Raw genomic sequence first — 19,359 nt, forward strand, 5'->3', positions numbered from 1 at the left:
CAGTTATTTTGCATAGCTTGCAGCTGACTTTAGCAGCGCGACAAGAGAAATTGCACTTGAGCAGCTTGAAGCGACGCCGCTGTCGACGTTGACGTCGACGTCGGCGCCGACAGCGACAGTTGAGAGCGACGTCAACGTGTGGCGCAGGCTTTGCAATCAGCGCGCGGCAACAACAATTGTCGATTTGAGCCACAATTCTGGCATCGCAACAAGCAGCTTGAATGGCCATCAAGCCATTGTTTTCAGGTGTTTACCCCGTAACCCCCACACACACACACACAGACACGCACATGCATATAGTACATGCCTGCCGCATGCCCCCCACCACTTGAATTTGTGCAACGCGCAGCGCCAACTTGATGTGGGTGTAGTCGCAATGTGGGCGAACGACGAAACGGTAATATCCTTGTGTTTGGTGGAAGGAAAAAGGAAGTGGATAATACATCCGTCCTTGTTGCTTCGTGTCACCCACTAAAAAGGCAACGCCACAGCGCAGTGCAGTCGCTGCCAACGACGACGTCGCCAGCGCAACGAGTGCCTACACACACAGTGCACGAGCGAGACAGCAATAGCACAAGCGGTGTGAGCGTGCGAGCGCGAGAGAGAGAGGCAACGGCAGAGAGCGTCAAGTGTGGCTGCCTACAAGCACAGAAAATTTGAACGAAAAGCTGCGGCTGGATTTCAAGTGGAAACGGTAAACTCCTACAAATAGAGAACGAGAAAGGACGTGCGAGCTGAGAGAGAGAGAGAGCGAGAGAGAGCGAGAACGAAAGTGAGAGAGAGCGAGCGAGCGAGTTGATTAAGAGAGCAAAATGATCGATAGAAAAGGTTCTAAAAATAGCCGCCAGCAAATAATTGTTTTGTCAAAGCCATTTTCAAAAAGCTTGCGCTTAATCGTGCGACTGTATGTGTGTGTAACAGAATGTGTGTGTGTGTGTGTGCGAGTATGCGCGTGTATGTGTGTGCAAAGCTAGGCCACACCTTGTCTCAACGCTGATTGGTGTTTCAACGGAAAAGGGGTGGCTGCCTTGCTGGTGTGGATTATAACCTAAGTATATCCTGGCGCGCATAAAGGACAACAGCAGCGACGTCGTCGTCAAACAGAGCCAGCAACACGCACACACACACACACACTGCTACACACGCACACTCACAGCCAGACAGATAGATACACAAAGCAGCAGCAGCAGCAACCACCCAACCAGCCCGAACCGCCCACCCCCACATTGTGACTGGCTGAGCCTGCGCCCTTCTGCTGCGTGGGGTTGTTTTTTGTTTTTTTTTTTTTTTTTTTTGGGCACTGGCCCGGTAGCTGGGCCAGGATATGCGCGATTTGACGACGGAATGAAATCAATTGTTACGCTGCCGTGCCACAGATCGGACGCAATCCGGCTCTCACCGAAAGCATCTTTGCAAGTGATTTACGCTGCGTATACGCGATTTAGAAGTCACAGATTGACACATATATAAATCAACACACACACACACACACAGACACACACTCAAACAGAGAGACGCGGGCGCGTGCAGTCGGTTTCTAAAATCAAAGTGCATTTGGCTAGCTCAGCCCGGAAGTGGAGGTGTCCGGTAACGGTAACCGGTTCCGATCGTCACTTTTCCCGTTCCGTTCCGTTTTCCGGCGCGTCGTTGACTTTTTTCCAAACAAATAAATTCAATTTGAAATTGGCGAAACAAACACTTGAAAGACTCGCCTAAATTTGGCTACGTGTGTGTCCTTGTTTCCGTCGTGGCATATTGCTCTGACCAGGAGCAACTGTAGCAGCCGGAAGAGCAGCAGGAGCACCGCCGGCGGTTGCCGTCGCTGCCACCACAATGCTCGACATTAAATCATCCGCTGATTATTTGTCACGCTCCACGGGCAGCTTTAGCAATTTCTCAATGCTCTTCGCAGGTGAGTGGGCAATGTGTGAATCCAGCCGGCCAACGGTGATGGGCAATCCCACATGGAATCCAAGTAAATAAATCAATAATATACATATATAAATATCTATCTATATTTATATTTACGCAAACAAACCCAACTGAACTTTGCTAGTCTAAGTCAAGTACAATTTTCTATTCCAATTTCTATTCCTGACATTTCCCTATTTTTTCTTCACGTTTTTCGTGCAACTTTAAAACTTCTTTTACTGATTTTTCCCTTTTTTTTTCTCTTCTGTTGCAGATTCCTCGTACAAATCGTCGTGGGGCTCGCACAGCTCCACACAATCGCAAGGTGAGTGTTAATTAATATTAGAAATGGATTAATACTGATTTGAATAGTGTCTAGATTTTAAATTGTGTTCATTATCAAAACAGAATTGAAAATAGGCAACTTTTTAGTTTTTGAATTTCTCAAGATTTCTGTTCATTTAACATATTTTCTTTCTTCTCGGCATTATATAGATGTCCTGTTTACCTAAACATTCCTATCGTTTTCCCTCAGTCCAATTTCTTTCTTATTATTTATTTTATTAGTATTAGACTAATGAAAGTGCGACGGAACTCAAAAGAGCGTAGAAGGGAAACTTTCATAATATATAATTCTTTTATAAGATTTAGTTTGAAATAATGCACAAGAAATACGAAACACATTGATCAAGCGAAGATCCAGCAATTATTATTATTATTATTATTCATATCATTATCATTATTATTATTATTATTTTTATTATTATTGTTATAATTATTAATATTGAAATTATTCCGTTGCAATTATTACAAATATTTCCTGAATAAATATTTTCTGAGTTTATTTATTAGCAAAATAGTTCGAAATCTTGAGGTTCTCAATTAGAAATAATATACAGCTGATTATTACTTTAAACTAGGACACAAAACATTTCCGAATAAGTCGATTAAAATGCTTTTATTAGCTTTGAAAAAAGTAAAGAAAACTAAGATAATATTATTTTTTCTCAAATCAGAATGTAGAATGTATATTAGCTAGTCTATGGTACTATAACTAGTTTTTAAGAGAAGAGAAAATGTAATATTTTATTATATGATAAAACATTTTCTTGAGGTCATTTAAGTAATATTTCAAGAATTTATAGCATCTTCTAAAAATTAAGCTTCTAGCCGAAAATAATCGCAAGATAAACCGAAAATAACCGCAAAATAAACCGAAAATAATCGCAAAATATTTGGCTAGCTGAAGAATTTTTATATCTTAGGTTGGGATAAACGTATTTCCAGAAGCCTGCTTAAATTTAAAACTGTAAAAACTTTGCCACTCGTAAAAGTTTGAATGATATGAAGTTAAGAAAAGATCTACTCAAAAAGTTTTACCAAAATGCTAAAAATGATATGAAATTATTGGCCACAAATCAAGCAAAGGGCACTTGAAAAGCCAATAAATAAATAAATGCATGTGTACACACTGATTGGCATGCAAAAGAGACAACACGCGCACACACACACACACATGCACACACTGAAAGGAGCCCAACGAACCGTGCAAAATGCTGTTCAATCTATTGATAAACGCAACAAGCCTGAATGGGAAAAAAGCAAAAAATGAAATGTAAAATCGAAAAGGTGTTGCCTACACGTGTCCCTGTCAGCCAAAAGTCAGTCCGGGACGTGGCGAAGGGGTGTCAAATGAAGCGTGAAGACACGCATAGGGTCTGACTCTTGGGCCAAACTGAAGAACCTGCTCATTAGGCTAGTTAGGAAAGCCACTAACAATTTAAAAGGAAATAAAATTAGCTAGAATTGGTGCTTGAGACTTGGCAGATATGTGAAGGCATTAACGCGGCTTGCAATTGATAAGTTGGATAAAGCTAGCAGAAGAAACAAAACACTTTTCCATAGATCCATTATGTTTCTAGAGCTATGCGATATAGTTCTTTGATGTAGTTAAGGTTAAGTTATAATAACGATCAGGATAGGGTAGTTCGCAATTATAGTTAGGATAAGGATAGGTTTGATCGTAAGGATAAGGATAAGATTACAGGGAGGAGGTTAGCTCATATGAAAAGAGCCTGGTTTAACCAATAGATGCCCAGTTTAGTCTAGTTATTCGTATTGGCAGCTAATCGCCGATGTCTTCTCCTATGCGCAGCACATACCCTTTAATGCCCTTAAGCAGGATAAAACAAAAACAAAAACTTTCGCACGATCTTTGCCTTGCGGCTACAAATCTGAGCGACAAACTGTAAAGCGTTTTAACATGAAGTTTCAGCTTGGCTGCGCCTGTTTAGCTGCCAGCCAAGCGCTGACAACAGAAAGTCCAACCCAACCCAACCACCCCTCCCCGCCCTTACAAATTCTAACCTACCACCCCCTCGCCCCGCTCAAATGCAATCGGGCATCTTTTGTGCGCTTCGCAGTTGAGTGGCCACGCAAAAGCGTAAAACCCAAAATGTCACAGAGAAAACTTGTACCTCTCCTCCTCCTCCCTCTCTCTCTCTCTCTCTCTCCTATTCTCTCACTCAGTCTTTCTCCTTTTCTCTAGATATTTTTTGTTGTACTTTTTGCACAATGAGTGACAACGAAAACAACAGCGGGCGGTGCACAAGCACTCAGCCATGCCCCTGGCCCGCAGTTCTTTGCCTGCGGCTTTAATTTGTATGGAGCGTGAAGTTTGCCGCAACTTTCAACGCTTTTTGACACTCTCTCCCCTCTCTCTCTCCCCTCTCTCTCTCTCTGTCTCTGCAGAGATCTCATCGCATTTTAAATTGAATTGCCAGCGGCATTGTTTTGCCTGCCACACAATCATATTCCATTAAAATGAAAGAGCCCGACGCTGGCGAGGCGATTGCTCATATCACATCACCCCCTCCTTCTCCTCGTCCTTCATAGCCTTTGAGCTGTGATTTGCTTTGATGACAGAACTATGATAATGTTTGTGCTGCGGCTGAATTTGATGCCTTTGATTGTGTTGAAATGACAAGTGTTATGGGTTACACAATATTAACTGACAACTGGTTGACTTTACGCCTGGCTAGCTTTCCATCAAACAGGCTAATGAGATTTATGCAAGACGACGCAAACACTTATCAGATAGAGCCTCTGCATCGGTTAATTTGTTGGTAACAAATTCGACAGACTTGTCTTTCGATTATCCATCTAATCCGTGCTCAAACAAACGATCGAACAAGACTCAAGATATTCATTGCAAACGAAGTTCGAACTGCTCGAGTCAGCAACATGTTCGAGCTAACTGTGTGCTGAAATATTTGTGAGGTAATACATGTATGTACGATGAGCTCGAGTACAATCGAAATAGTTCGCGTTGGAATCGAGCTTGTTTTTTTGACTCGACTCGAACAGCTCGAGCCCAAAAATTTTGAGTTTTTAAATATATTAAAATCAATATATTTGTCCCTTCACTAACAATCTGAAAATCTAAGAGAGCTTAGATCTGCACTTAAGACTTAAAATATTCGATTCAAATTGGGGAGAGGATGTTGTAGATAGATAGTTAAATAAATCGGAGACAGCTTAAAATATAAAATTTTCTAGGAGTAACATTTATAATTTGAGGATGGGGAGATAGATAGACCCAGCTTATTTGTCTGTTAATGCACATTACAAACATTTATTAACTTTCTTGGCTAGAAGCTCATCTCTCTCATCTTTTAAATCTGTTTACGTTCTATATTCTGTATCCCTGATTCTACTCTCTGTTAAATTTAATTTTCTTGAATGTTTAATATATATTTACTTTCCCAATAGATTCATTTCTAATACAACTCAAATTTGTGTTCAATATTTGCAGGCTACAGCTCGAATGCTTTGAGTATTAAACATGATCCGCACACACAACTACGGCAACCTGGTGAGTACTATTATATATCCCCTATATACAGGTAAAAAACAAAAATGAAAATAAAAAAAAAAGTTAAGTACCTTGCGCTATTTGGATGCATTAAAGGCATATTAAGAGAAGGTGCTTGAGCTCACGTGCCGCTTTGTTTAGCCCAAACTCAAACATAAACACGACGTAGCCAGCGAGGCTGTTGGCTGTTTACCAACACTAATAAAGTTTGAAATGTGCGCACGCTGCAAGTGCCTCTCGAGTTTCGGGCACTGGTTTTTCGATTTTTTGTATTTTTGAAACAAATACCACCACTCAATGCCAAGTCCACTCCAGAGTCGGAGTGTGCGACCGCCAGTCGTGCGTTATGTCCTTTTACCCCAGCCTTACTCTTTTAAAGTGTTGTAAAATCCCCTTTTGGAAAATACTGTCGCAAATCAAACCTTAAATACGCCACTTGAGCTGGAATGGAAACAAAAGTGCGGCACATTCGCATTCGTATTCACATTCGCATTCGCCATTCGAATTGAAGCGTAATGGAAACAATTGAAATGCCATAAAGGATTCTCAATTAGAGCGCAGCCCCAGACGCACTCAAAACGATGCCGAGAACTTGGCTTGCTTTTCTGCTTCTGCCTCTTGTTTTTTTTTATATTTTTGCTGTCAAATTTGACGGCCGTGGCCGAACAAGGCGCGTGCCAGCCAGCCAGCCAGCCAGCCAGCCAGTCAGTCGGCCTGCCAAAGTTGCCGTCGGTCCTGTTTATGCGGCGCATTTAATTGTTCAGAGCGCGCGAACAATAGCTCCGGAGAAAACAAAAGCAGAGCGTTCTAGACGGCAGTGCACGGCTAGGAGATACCCTGGAACATCTTTTACAGAGGCTTCTTTTTAGAAATATACTTCCTCTTGCCTTTAGAAAACTAACCCAGGTAACTCATATGTTTATTATCCGATCATTAGGAAATTTTCAGGGCTTGAGTAAGGCATACAAAAGTGTGTGTATACCTGAGCGCAAAGCTTAAGCTTTAAGTCTGAGCATCTGATATGCATAAAGTGTTATTTTCCTTAGCTGTGCATGCTACACGAGAAGCTACATACCAAGTTTGCAGTATCTGGCTTTTATAATTCTCGAGTTGAGTCGAGTTAAAAAGCAAGTCTCAAGATCGATATTTATCGATATAATGATAAACTCTAACTGCGTCTGATAGAGAAGAATGTATATTTATCATTTCACGTCTCTCAAGTTTCAAGTTGGAAGTTCTTCCATAGACCGACTTTTTCTATTGAAAAAGAATCTATAAATGGGATATGGCTTCGGAAAAGCTTCCTTCCGCCCGTTACATACATTCGCTGACAAATATGATTCCCTTTTTGAGCCTCTTCCAATGGGGTATAAAAAACAATGCTTGCTAATGAATATATATGTATATCTAGATATATGTATATGCATTTTCTGAATGATGCGAATTATGGACAATTGTGCTGCGTGGAAGATGCTGTTGGCAACAGTCTAACCTTTAGCTAGGCGCCGCGCCTGAAAGTATGCTAGCATTTTGGCTCAGTCGCTGCGCTGGCAGGAAACGCGCGCCGGATAATAAGTGAAATGGATATGCGACTGTGTGTGTGTGTGTGCGTTTCTGTATGTGTGTAAGTGCAGTTTCGGTAATGCATTTCATTTCATCGGCGGAAACGTAACTTGCCCACGTACAATTCTTTTTTTTTTTCGAGCTCTCGCCCTCACACAGAATATAATGTATTCCGTTTTGGCAGGTCCTTCATTAACATTTGCATAAAGTGCACTAAAACAAATCGAGTTGGAGTCGACAAAAAAAAAAAAAACAACTAATGTCTTGCCACCCTCTTTGCAGATCCATATCAAATGTTCGGACCCACCAGCAGCAGGCTGGCCAGCTCAGGTGAGTGAAAATCACAAAAGCATAAAGATACAGGTGCTAAGATTAAGTTGATTAAGGACAAAAACAAAACAAGACCCGTGTCTGCCACTCGCTCCCCCCCCCCCTGGTTGCACTTCATTATCATATCAATTTCTGGCCGAGATTCGGTTAGTCAGCGGCGCGCCCTAACAAATTAACCCATTGCATGCACAGAGCAAATGCTGAACCCTGGATACGGGCTTTACACTTTTCTAATTTATGCGAAAGGTGTTTTTTCGGTAAGAATTTATTATTTGCCACATATCGCATGCGTGTGTCTAAGCGACGCTGTGGGCGTGGCCAGGCAATTATTTTTCATTTTATTTCAGTTTTTTTTCTTCTTTCGTTCTACCCAACTTTTTGACTTTTGCAGTTTGCAGTTGTCTGTTCAGCACGCGCCCAAGAGCTGACTTTCTAGTTTTTAAAAAACGGTTTAACAAAGGGTTAAAAAGTAGGTGTGCATTTATCACTTATGATTAATAGCCAAAGTGCAGCTCAAATGTTCCCAAGCATACAAAAATCAGTTAAATGTGAGGAGGACGAGTTTTAAAGCGAGATGATGTAGTATATCATTGAACTGCTAGATTATATATATATCTGTTTTATAAATGCATTCAGTTGTGAGGTTGTTATCGATAATAATATATTTTTTATTATACCTATAATAATAGTATATAGATATATCTTAGAGCTGGGTTATCTATCAACTATTTTATCTCAACTTCATTAAACTGATTCGTTTTCAGCTATCGAGCTTTTATCGATCATTTTGATTCTTACTGCTCTTTCTGTTTGTAAATATTATCGATTTGATAATAATTTAAAGTGTTTTTTATTTAACTTCTTTACTAATTTTAACATTAGGGCCAAGGCTTGAATACCTTTTTCTAAAATTTCCGATATTTTTATCGATTACTTAATAAAAAAATATGGATACAACTTATTTTAAAGTATTTATTTCTTAATTTCTTAAAATTATAAGGCACAAGACTAGAATGACTATCGAATATTTTCGAAATGGCCTATCGTAACTATCGATTCTGGTCATATTTTCAGCTCTACTACACAATTGTGCACAACACGCTGCTAATAAATTCTAAATTGCATTCAACATTCGACTAACTTTAATTTGGAATTGAATTTGACCGTCATGCAATGAAAGTTGTTGAGGAAAATCAATAATTTTTATTGATCCTGCGGCAGGATGAGCTTTGCCGCCATTGTTGGCCACGCCGTTTGGGGTGTTGAGCCACCCCGCCCCCCCCTCATTACCTAAAAATAATCAACCCCTCCACGCCCACAAGCGTCGCCCCAAACATGGCGCTTGAAACGGAATTAGCATAAAAACTCAGACGCCCAACATTTTCCGGCGCGACATTTACACGAGCCGAGTGCCATTGCTCCCGCCTTCAAACACTCTCTCTCTCTCTCTCTCTCTCTCTGTCTCTCTTTCTCTCTTTCTCACTGGGTCTATTCTGTCTCTCTTCCAAGCTTAAGCTGCGTGTTGTGTTTGTTGTTTAGGCTTAGGCCGTTGCCAAGTTGACTTCAACTTGAATTTAATCGCAAAAGCTCACTGAGAAACACACACACATATACACACTCCACACACACACACACACACATATACATGGCTGTGCGCTTTCGCTTTTTGGGTGGCAAAAATGCTGTTTTTGATTAATTATGGCTTCCTCTGGACACGGAACCGCTTTGTTAGCCAAGTCCGGTCTCGGCCTGCCTGCAAGCTGCAAGAATCGCGCCTCTCGCCCTTCTCCGCCCTCCCTGCCATGTGCCTCATTTGCATGCGCCCGGCTCAGACACAGCTGCAAGTTGTGCATGCAACCAAAACAGTGTAAAAAAAAAAAGAAACAAACTACTAGCGAGAAAAACCCCTAAAACTAGCTGCTGCTCCAGTCGTGACATAATTACCAGGCTGCAGCACACAAACTAGTTTGTAATTAAAAAAAGAAAGAAAAAAAAAGGAACAAGTGCAGCCTCAGTCGGCACATCAAAGCAACATTTCCACATTTTCCATGACTCCTCAAGCTAATTACTTAGCTTTTCCACTTTTTTTCGCCTTTTTCGCTTAATATATTAAATTAACATTTCTCAGAGGCGGCGCCGACGCCTTCGTTGCCAAATTGCCCCGCCAATTGGCCAAAAGAAAAAAAAAAGGGCAAAAGCTAGCAGCTACTTTTTTATGGCCAAAAGAATGTCCAAGAAAAGTTTTAATTTGTAAGTTTTGGAATGCAGAATCTGGGCGAGAAGCCAAGACTCAAAATTGGTTGGGTTTCGCCTGAGTTATTTATGCAAGGACAAATATCATGGTTGATGAAGAAAATTTTGTATTCTTATTAGGCTTTCTGCATCTAATTTTATAACTTGATGTATGGAGGACACTAAATAAACTAAATGTAAATGCCACTATATAATATAGCTGCTATAGACAGCTATATGGTGGATAGGTAGGATCTTTTATGGCAAAATATTCTGTTTTCAAAGATATTTCAATAAACTCTGCAAATTCGAGCCGCTTGCAAGGGTATCAAATCTTTGGCTTATATATATTTTTAAGGTTAAAGATATTTTATTTTTGTTGTGTTAAATTACCTAGGAAGCAAAATTAATCTAGGGGCTAAGCTGTGAAAAAGATATCTTTTAAACCACTTAAGTTTTTGTTTCTTATGGCTTGATCAAATGCTTGACTGCAGGTTAACTTCATGTCAATTAGCAGTTCGTTTTCCTGTGAAAATGGATCACCTTCTGTCTATTATTGTGACTTAATAGCGTGTCAATTGCTGGCCACGCCTTCGACTGGACACTGTTCAACCGGTTGAGTTATCATTCATTCCTATCGTTGTCATCATCAACATCATCCTTGTCGTCGTCGTGTTGGCACTTAACACATTCTCTTGACCATGATTTGCAATTAACGCAATATTCATGACGTTTCTCACACATGAACAAACAGCTAAAGCCACCACCCAAAAAAAAAAAAAAGGAAACTCAACCTTAACTTCCCAGGGCTGTCAGGTTTTTCATCCCCTGCAGACTTGCCCACACCCTCACCCTTTGTGTGTGTGTGTTCTTTTCTGTTTTATTTTTTGACAGGGCACAGAGAGAAAACGTTGGACTTTGTTCTGGGGCTGGGCCTAATTGCCAAATGATTAAGCGATTTATGATGTCTGCGTTGAATGCGTGCCGAATCGTTTGCACAATGCGAAAATAATAATATTGTAAATGTTTCAGCACGCACAAAGGAAAAATCAAAGTATACTCATAAATATATTATTGCATAATGAACGCGACGACATTGGGCAATTGGGATTCGAGCTGCTAAAAAGCCAAAGGTCAACTGAAGATGCGCACATGAAACGGTTGAGCGAATCTCTGAATTGTAGAGAGAGCTAACTAACTGCGAGTTAAGGAGCCAGAACGCATATCTTGAGCTTGACATGAACTTTAATAGCATTAGAAATTTCGAAATTTATTTGGAATGATGTAAAGCGCGTTTTCGTTATTTGAAGCAAAGCTAACTTTTGGTAGCTTATAATCTAGCTGCTAAATATTTGACATGTAGATAAATATGCAGAGCTGTCACCTTATTAAACAATCAACTGCTTGCCCAACACCTATTTAATAACGGTAACTTAAATTTGTATATCGTGTTTATTTTTTCAAAAATAAAACACAGTTTAGCTACATGTCAACCTACGTCAACCCCGTTTGTATACAAAACCCATTTGACAGTTTAACTTCATGTCAATTTTCTCGCAGTAAATCCCATTTGAATTGAACATTTTTCCTATTTATATAAAATATGAAAAACGATTTTCGCTTTGGAATTTTTGCTTATATAGTATCAACTCAGGTTGTCTGTGCAAGCTAGAGGGATAACTTTCAGCCTGGTAAATATTTAACATGCACATAAGCATGCGGAGTTTCCACTCTTCTAAATGATAAAATCTTTGCCATGAACAACTACACAAGAGCTCTTAAAATATTGAACTTCCACAAAGTGTTGCCATATTTTTGAAAAAGCGTTGCCATGCACTAAGGCCCCTTCAAACTTAAAAACTATTTCCCCATTTGTGATAGTAAGAAGGGCTTTTCCGCTCTAGCATTTTTCATATATAATACTAGATATTAACATATATTATTAACACATACATGATATGCCGTCTTACATTTCACTTACATGCAATGTCATTTCCTTTGGCTTGAACTTATTACCAAAAACTTTTCCACAACGTTCAAGTCTCCGCTAATTTATCGAGTTGTTATATTACATAAATAAATCGGGTAAGCCTGCTGGCTAGTGGAGATGCCGGTCGCGGTCAAGAGGTCGCCGTCGGCGTCGCCGTGTCGGAAATGCTTTATGGCACTTTTGCATGCCACAAAATGCTTAGTTTTTGGCCACGAGGCGCACTCAAAGTTACATAATTCCATGCCTGCTGGCAGCAGCAGGACTTAGACTAAAGGATATGCTCTTTTGACGGACATTTAGGCTGGCAAAATACGAGCATTAAGAATGCTTTTATATTTCTATTATATACATACGTGCACGTTATAAATTCTTCTACGCTTTCTGCTTACAGGCTCGGGACAGATACAATTATGGCAGTTCCTGCTCGAGCTGCTGTCGGACTCCAACAATGCCAGCTGCATTACCTGGGAGGGCACCAATGGCGAGTTCAAGCTAACCGATCCCGATGAGGTCGCCCGCCGCTGGGGCGAGCGCAAATCCAAGCCCAACATGAACTACGACAAGCTGAGTCGCGCCTTAAGGTAAGCAACAGACATATGACATATTTCTATTTAATTTTAGGGGTTGTTTTTAGTTTATCCTCGGTTTTTTTTTTGTTGTTTTCTCTTGTTTTGTGCGCTCAAGTGCTGCTAATTAGTCCAAGTACGCACAGTTTATCTATGGGACAGGCCAAAAATGTGGGCATGTGTGCAATTTGTGCTCAACACGAGCCCAATTCTGATCGGAGAGTCTCATCAATAAAGATTGATTCGATTCGAGGCTGATTAGCTGCTTTCCCAACAATTGGTCCACTAAATGCGCAGAAAATACCGAATAAGAGGATGATAAAATAACAACATAAGCGAACGTTTACCTACACTGTACCGCACTGTGGGCGTGTCCCTCGCAAGAAATTCAATATGAAATTGCTTTCGGCCCGAAAATGTAATCAAAAATGCCAATAAAATATGAAATCTGGCAATCTAATTGCTGCAAATGTGATTGCTGACCCAACGTTACACAACACTGGCCTCCGTCCCAATGCCTGACCCATTCCTGCCCCTGCCCTGGCCTGACCCAGCCCTGGCCTGGACAACTGTTGGGTTTGGTGCAGAGTTGCCAGAAACATATGCACAACTATTTAAATATTTGCGCAACGGTCAATTTGCTAAGCACACAGCGCCAGCTCTGAAGAATTGTGCAAACGTGACGTGGCAACCCTTTTTTTTATTCTTCTGATTCGCTTCTTGAAACTGTCAATTGCAATCAGGCGGCGGGCCAGGGCCAATGAGTGCCAATGAAGGAGAAGCTGACAATTCAAGTGGAAGAATTCTCGCAGCCAATTTGCAATAGACACACACACACACACACAGGCAGACAATCAACATGTAAATAAATGTAAAAAGTGTTGGATAAGCGACAACAAAGCAAAGGAAAGCCTTTTTTTTGTTTGATGATGTGCGGAAGCGTCAACACGTCCTATGCCTGCCCGCCTGTCTCTCTGTCTGCCCGCCTCTTTGTCTGTCTACTGAATGTTATCCTTTTTGAATACCCTACCAGCGGGTATTATAATATTGTCACAAAGCGAACACTTATTATTAGTTTCAAAGTATTATTAAGATTAGAAACATATACTGCATCACTATGATTTCATATAGTCGGTATATCTATATATATATATATAATTTTTATAAAAACTATTAGATATAAATTTAGTTTCTTCAGTTATCAGTTAGCAACATGGCGTTACAAGCAGTTTAAAAATAAAAAGATTTAAGATAAATTATCTTTGATCCTTACAAAAAGCCAAAATATATTCTGTATTATAGAGTCAGGCTTGTCTTGAGATGTTAATTGCAGCTAAAGGCCTCTTTATATAGCCTTATTATGTCTGTAAGGGTATTTGATATTCGGCAGAGATATTATTTTAGAAGAATACTTTTTTTTTTGTAGTATTTTTCACACATTTCAACTCAATTGAACGCAGTCGCCGTCGCCGTCGTCGTCTCTGCTTTCATGTGTGCTAAGAAATCTGAGCGCTGCAAAGTATGCTGCAAATATCTTCAAGTGTGTGTTCGCATGTGTGTGTGTGTGTGTGTGTGTGTGGGCGTGTGAGTGTATGTGCGTGTGTGTAAATGAAAACTGAGCAGCCATGTAGATGCTTGCCACATAAAGACAACAAGGACAAGTGCTTTAATGCTTCATTTGCCTTGTTTATTCACAGCCGGCTGCCCTTTTGTTGGCCACTTGGCCTGCCATACACACACACACACACACACACACACACACACACATACACAATCACACACATATATACACTGCGTGTAAATGGCTTTTACTTTAATCCTTTTTGCTCTGCTGTTTGTCTCGCTGATTGTGTGCTTTGTGCCCCGCGTCCATCAGCAGCCATTGATTGCTTCTGATTGTTTGCTCTCACACACCCCGCCCACCTACCCCCTTCCCCCCTCAACAGTCCATCAAAGGGGGCAAAAGAATACGCTTTTGTCTTTTGCCGCTGCCTTTAATTTATGCCATTAATTGGCATAATTTATGGCCAATAGCGCAGAGAAAAAAGTGAAAATAAATTTAAAAAAAAAAAATTACTGTGCGCATTGAAATTTAAATTAATTTGCATGTTTTTGTCTGCTGCGAGACAAAAGCGTCGCATAAACCAAATTCGATATGTGCAATAAAATGGCAATAAACGAATAAAAGCACAAAACTTGAATAAATATTTCTGCGCAGATCTTCACATAATTATGCTAATTTGAATGCATTAATAATTAAAGGCAAAGGGACGGCATTTAATGAAACGCGAACTAAAGACAGTTTCTTAAAGTTAGCTTACATAAACAATATATATATATATCCGATCTATAGAATCTGAAAACATTATAGACAAGGCCGTGCTTCACCCCTTCGTATCCTATATAGACATGGGTCAAAATTTCCCACCCCCATAACTCGGTCAAAACTCAACCGAATTTCACGAGATTAGGTTGTTTCGTCATGCTTTGGTATCTACATTAAACTTGCATTTAAATCTGGGAACGTAATTTTTAGTCGAAATTCATCTACAATTTGAACCTATTTGGACAAGGGGTATACCCGCTAGCATATAATTAGCCGAGCATACATATATATATTGGGAGCGTTACCTTTTAAAAAAAAATGTATGAAAAAACGATATTGAAATCAAAATACATTTCTTTAAGCTTATTATTAATGCTGGGAACCGTGTTCAAATTTGCAAATTTGGTTTAATTTCGAAATATAAATGTTAAAGTGGACTTACCCAAACATTCGCTGAAAGACAAAAGAAAAAGAAAGTTAGTAAGTTCGACTCAAAAAGAGAATCAATATGAGTAAGAGAGTGAGAGAGAGCAAGAGAGAGCAAGAGAGAGCCAGAGAGAGAAAGAGAGAGAGAGCCAGAGAGAGAGAGAGAGCAAGAGAGAGAGAGAGATAGGGTATAATTAATAGGGGGGAGTGAGAGAATTGAAGTTGAATTCATGAGAATTGCATAGAAGAGCGATACGTAAAAGCATGAGGTATTAAAAAATGTTCTGTAAACTTGGTAAGCGAATAAAAGTAGTTTTTAAATATTAACTTTACTTTTGTTATAACATGGTAGCTGTGACCTTAGCTGACATTGAACCCGCATCCTCCTGTTTTATAAGTGTAGTTTATCACAGATCGCTCAGTTATTTGTTTAGTTTACCCAGTACGCAGCTGACTTAATCACTTTTCGGGCTGCCCATGCAAAGCAAACAGTAATTTTTGGGCAATCGTCTGTCTTGTCTACCCCCACGCCTGGCCAACGCCCGCCCGCCCGCTGCTTGGCTGTCTGCCCAAGCAATTTGGCTTGGCCTCGAGCCACGAAATATTTCTGTTTGAGTTTATGCGCAAGGCGTTTGCTATTTAATTGCGGGGCCAGAGATTGAGGGCAAGTCGGGGTGGTTGGGCTGTTTGGCCAAAGTCTAGCACTAAAATCGCCTAATGTCAGCAAATTAACTTAAAACGCATAAAGCGCGCATTATTTTGTAATTATTTATACGCTCAGTCTTTTGTTTGGCTTTCCCACATTGGCAGCAGCAAACATAACACTACCGAAAAATGACGTTCTGTGATTTGTTACAGGGAAACATTTTCTAACGAATGGTCCTAAGGGCAGGCCTAGTATTGTTGAAATTTAATAAGAGATAGCTTTGGGAAGCGAGATGATTTTAACATTTGCGGAATGAGCGAGAGTTTTGAAAGATTTGCTATAAATCATCAGCGAGGCAAGTCGCTTTTATGAAATTGATAACAATCGATAAGAATCGATAACAAGATATACGAAATTGATAACAATTAAAAATAAATCGATAACCGCCGATAATAAGTCAATATAAGCGATAAGAATGGAAAGTCTATGCATAATAATCGATAATAAATAAAAATCGAAAAGACATCGATAACAAACAATAATAATCGGTAAACAAGCGATAATTATGGCTAATAATAGATAAAAACGGATAATAATGCATAATACCCGATAAAAATAGAAAGAAACAATTTTGCAATCATTTTTTTTTTGAGAATATCTTAGAACTTATAAGAACTTATAATACCAACTAGATTATATCGATATCTTATGCGTTATTAAATTTAATTATTTTGATTTAATTTTCTGTGATCTACAAATGCTTCGCCCTAGCCAGTTATCAATGTATTTTGCTGCACTCTCCATATTTGCAGATATTATTATGACAAGAACATCATGACCAAGGTGCATGGCAAGCGCTATGCGTACAAATTCGATTTCCAGGGCCTGGCGGCGGCCACACAGCCGGCGGCCAGCGATCCCACCTACAAGTATCAGAGCGATCTGTTCATGACGCCATATCATCACAGCGCCAAGCTCAGCTCGTTTATGAGTCCGCATCACGGCATGACCTCGTCCTCAGGTGGGTGTGGCAAAAGGTTACTTGGTTTGGGTTCCATTTATGAACCGATTTGAATTGTTGCCTTGCAGCCTCCATATTTCCGACGGCCGCCTCGTGGGGCAACTGGGGCAGTCCGGCAACAAATCTGTATCAGCCGCACTCGATGAGCCATGTGACGCCCTCGCATGTGGCGCCGCATCTCAGCTCCTATCCTCACTACGCATGACCATCATAATATGAGAGCAATGCCGCCGCTGGCGCTGCCGGTGCCAGCAGCGCGGTTAGCGGCGGCGCTGGCATTATGAGCGGCTTTGCCAGCGGCGGCGGCGGCAGCGGCGGCGGCACCACCAGCACCACCAGCAGCAGCAGCAGCAACAACAACAACAACAACACCACCGCCAACAACAACAACAGCAACAACAGCGGCGGCAGCAATCCGAATGCGGGACAGTCGCATTTGGAGGCCAGTCTGGGCCAGAATCTGAATGCGGCTCCGGCACATGCCAGCGCTGGCTTCGGACTCGGAGTACACGGCATGAGCATGGGCGTCGGTGTGGGCGTCGGCGTCGGCGTGGGCGTGGGCGGCAGCAATTCGACGCTCAATTCGCTGGTCGTGGGCAATCGGCTGATGAACAGCAGCCTGCCGACGCTGCTCAAATGATGCCACCTGGAAAAGTTCGGGCTGAGTCTGGGCGCCGGTCCGCCACCGCCAGCGGCCACGCCCGCCGACGCAGCGCCGGACGGCAGCGTCGGCATCGGCAGTCACGCATATCCCGGCAGCTATGGCGCCGGCAGCGAACGGACACTGTACGACTATCTGGACATGAAGGGCGAGCAGGCGACGTTTTTATTGTAAGTGCAACCAAAACCACCAGAAGAAAACAAAAGAAAATTAAAACAGAAAAACAAAAACAAAAACAAAAACCAGAAAACAGCGGATTTTACTCATAGCAATTAGCTCAAGAACCAGTCAAAAACTGCTGATCCAGAATATATGTCTATATATATACACAAATTTTTATCCTGACTGACGAACTGATCAACCGATTTTTACTATAGTTACCTTATGTGTTTCCACCCGCAAGTGTGGAAAAATAGTGGAAAACAGTTGCATGCAAGTTTTTTTTATAAATTGAACAATCTCAAACCCAGTTTCAAATTTGTTTGTCAGAATTCATTTGAGAGATTCTTCACACATTTCAGCAAATCCACTTGCCTTGGTGGAAATGGGTGTTAAATATGTTGTGCTGAAAGTTTCCGGTTCAAACAATTTCAAGAGCAACATTTAACTAAATTCGGTCAGCTTCCAACTTGTTTTCAAATATATAAAAAATCGATTTAAAAAAATTCCTGGAATTGCAGGTTAAGCGGTTGAAAAATGGAAATTCACAGGTGGAAAATGGGTGGAAGATGGAAATCTAAAATTAAAAGCACAAAACTTCCACCAAATAAAACCGGAAAGTGACAGTTCGTATATTTATATATGCACATATATTAATATACATTCTTTATATTTAATCAGTGATGCTTGTATTCGGCATTCTGTTTATTAAGTAGCTCATTGCAGCAATGGAGGAAATGTTGTTGTTTGGTTATAGGGAACACTCCATCTGTCGCTGCACGTGCCGTAGACATTGCACTTTCGGCTGCAGCACTTGTTGTCATAAATGCAAGCCTTGCCATTCGGCGTGCACCAGTCGACATTTCCGCAAACTAGAGCTAGGCTCATCGAGACACTCAACACCAATAATATCCACCTCATCATCTTGGCTCAGCCTTCGCGTTGAATATGAACAAATTTGCTTTCTTCATTTGCGCTTTATTTATTTGTTAATAGGAAAAGTTAAACGAGGCGTTTTAGCTCCGCACGTTAGTTACGAAACTCTGTGAACGAATCGATTTGCAGCTCAATTTATAAAGGTCCGAAAATTATGTCAAGCCAATAATCAGATTATATAAGCATATATTAGCTGACCTTGACCCGGAACAAATCTTAAGCTTTAGATTTGAGGCAATTAAACTATTATTTTCTATTAATATTCGGTTTATTGTCCAAAATGCCTTTGATATACATTTTCACGAAGCAGGGTGGATTTGCCGGAAAGTGTGAAAAACGTCTCGAAAGAAATTTACAAAAATATTGAAGAATAAATTTTAGGAAAATCACTTGGTAAAACCAAAAGTAGCAACCCTTTTCCGTCAATTTTCCACGCTTGCAGGTGGAATTGGCTAGAACGTATTCATCACATAGGGAAATTACAGTAAAAATTTCGGTTTCGATTATAATTCTATTATCTGGGCTTAAATTAAGAACTTTATGCCCAAGCAGAGGTAAATTGCGGAATTCATTTCCGACGCTATATATGTATATATTCTTGATCAGTAACAAAAGACATAAGTCTACGTATGTATATGTAAATATCATTCAGATGCGATAAATGTGTCCGTGTGTGTGTGAATGTGTGTGTGCGTGTGTCTTTAGACTATTTTAGTTA

The 19,359-nt window shown here is 40.5% G+C and overlaps 1 protein-coding gene across 1 annotated transcript in view; it reads left to right on the forward strand.

Annotated features, from left to right (window-relative positions):
- The window catches only part of Ets65A (DNA-binding protein D-ETS-3), a 31,721-nt gene extending 13,080 nt beyond the window's left edge, over positions 1-18,641 (forward strand). The window contains 6 exon segments of the mRNA XM_015175561.3: positions 2,186-2,236; positions 5,726-5,785; positions 7,631-7,678; positions 12,292-12,481; positions 16,677-16,885; positions 16,954-18,641. Coding sequence (XP_015031047.2) covers positions 2,186-2,236; positions 5,726-5,785; positions 7,631-7,678; positions 12,292-12,481; positions 16,677-16,885; positions 16,954-17,720 — 1,325 coding nt within the window. The 3' untranslated portion in view covers positions 17,721-18,641.
- The last annotated feature ends 718 nt before the right edge of the window (positions 18,642-19,359 follow it).

This window comes from Drosophila virilis, chromosome 3, assembly GCF_030788295.1.
Source record: "Drosophila virilis strain 15010-1051.87 chromosome 3, Dvir_AGI_RSII-ME, whole genome shotgun sequence".
Classification (NCBI taxonomy): domain Eukaryota; kingdom Metazoa; phylum Arthropoda; class Insecta; order Diptera; family Drosophilidae; genus Drosophila; species Drosophila virilis.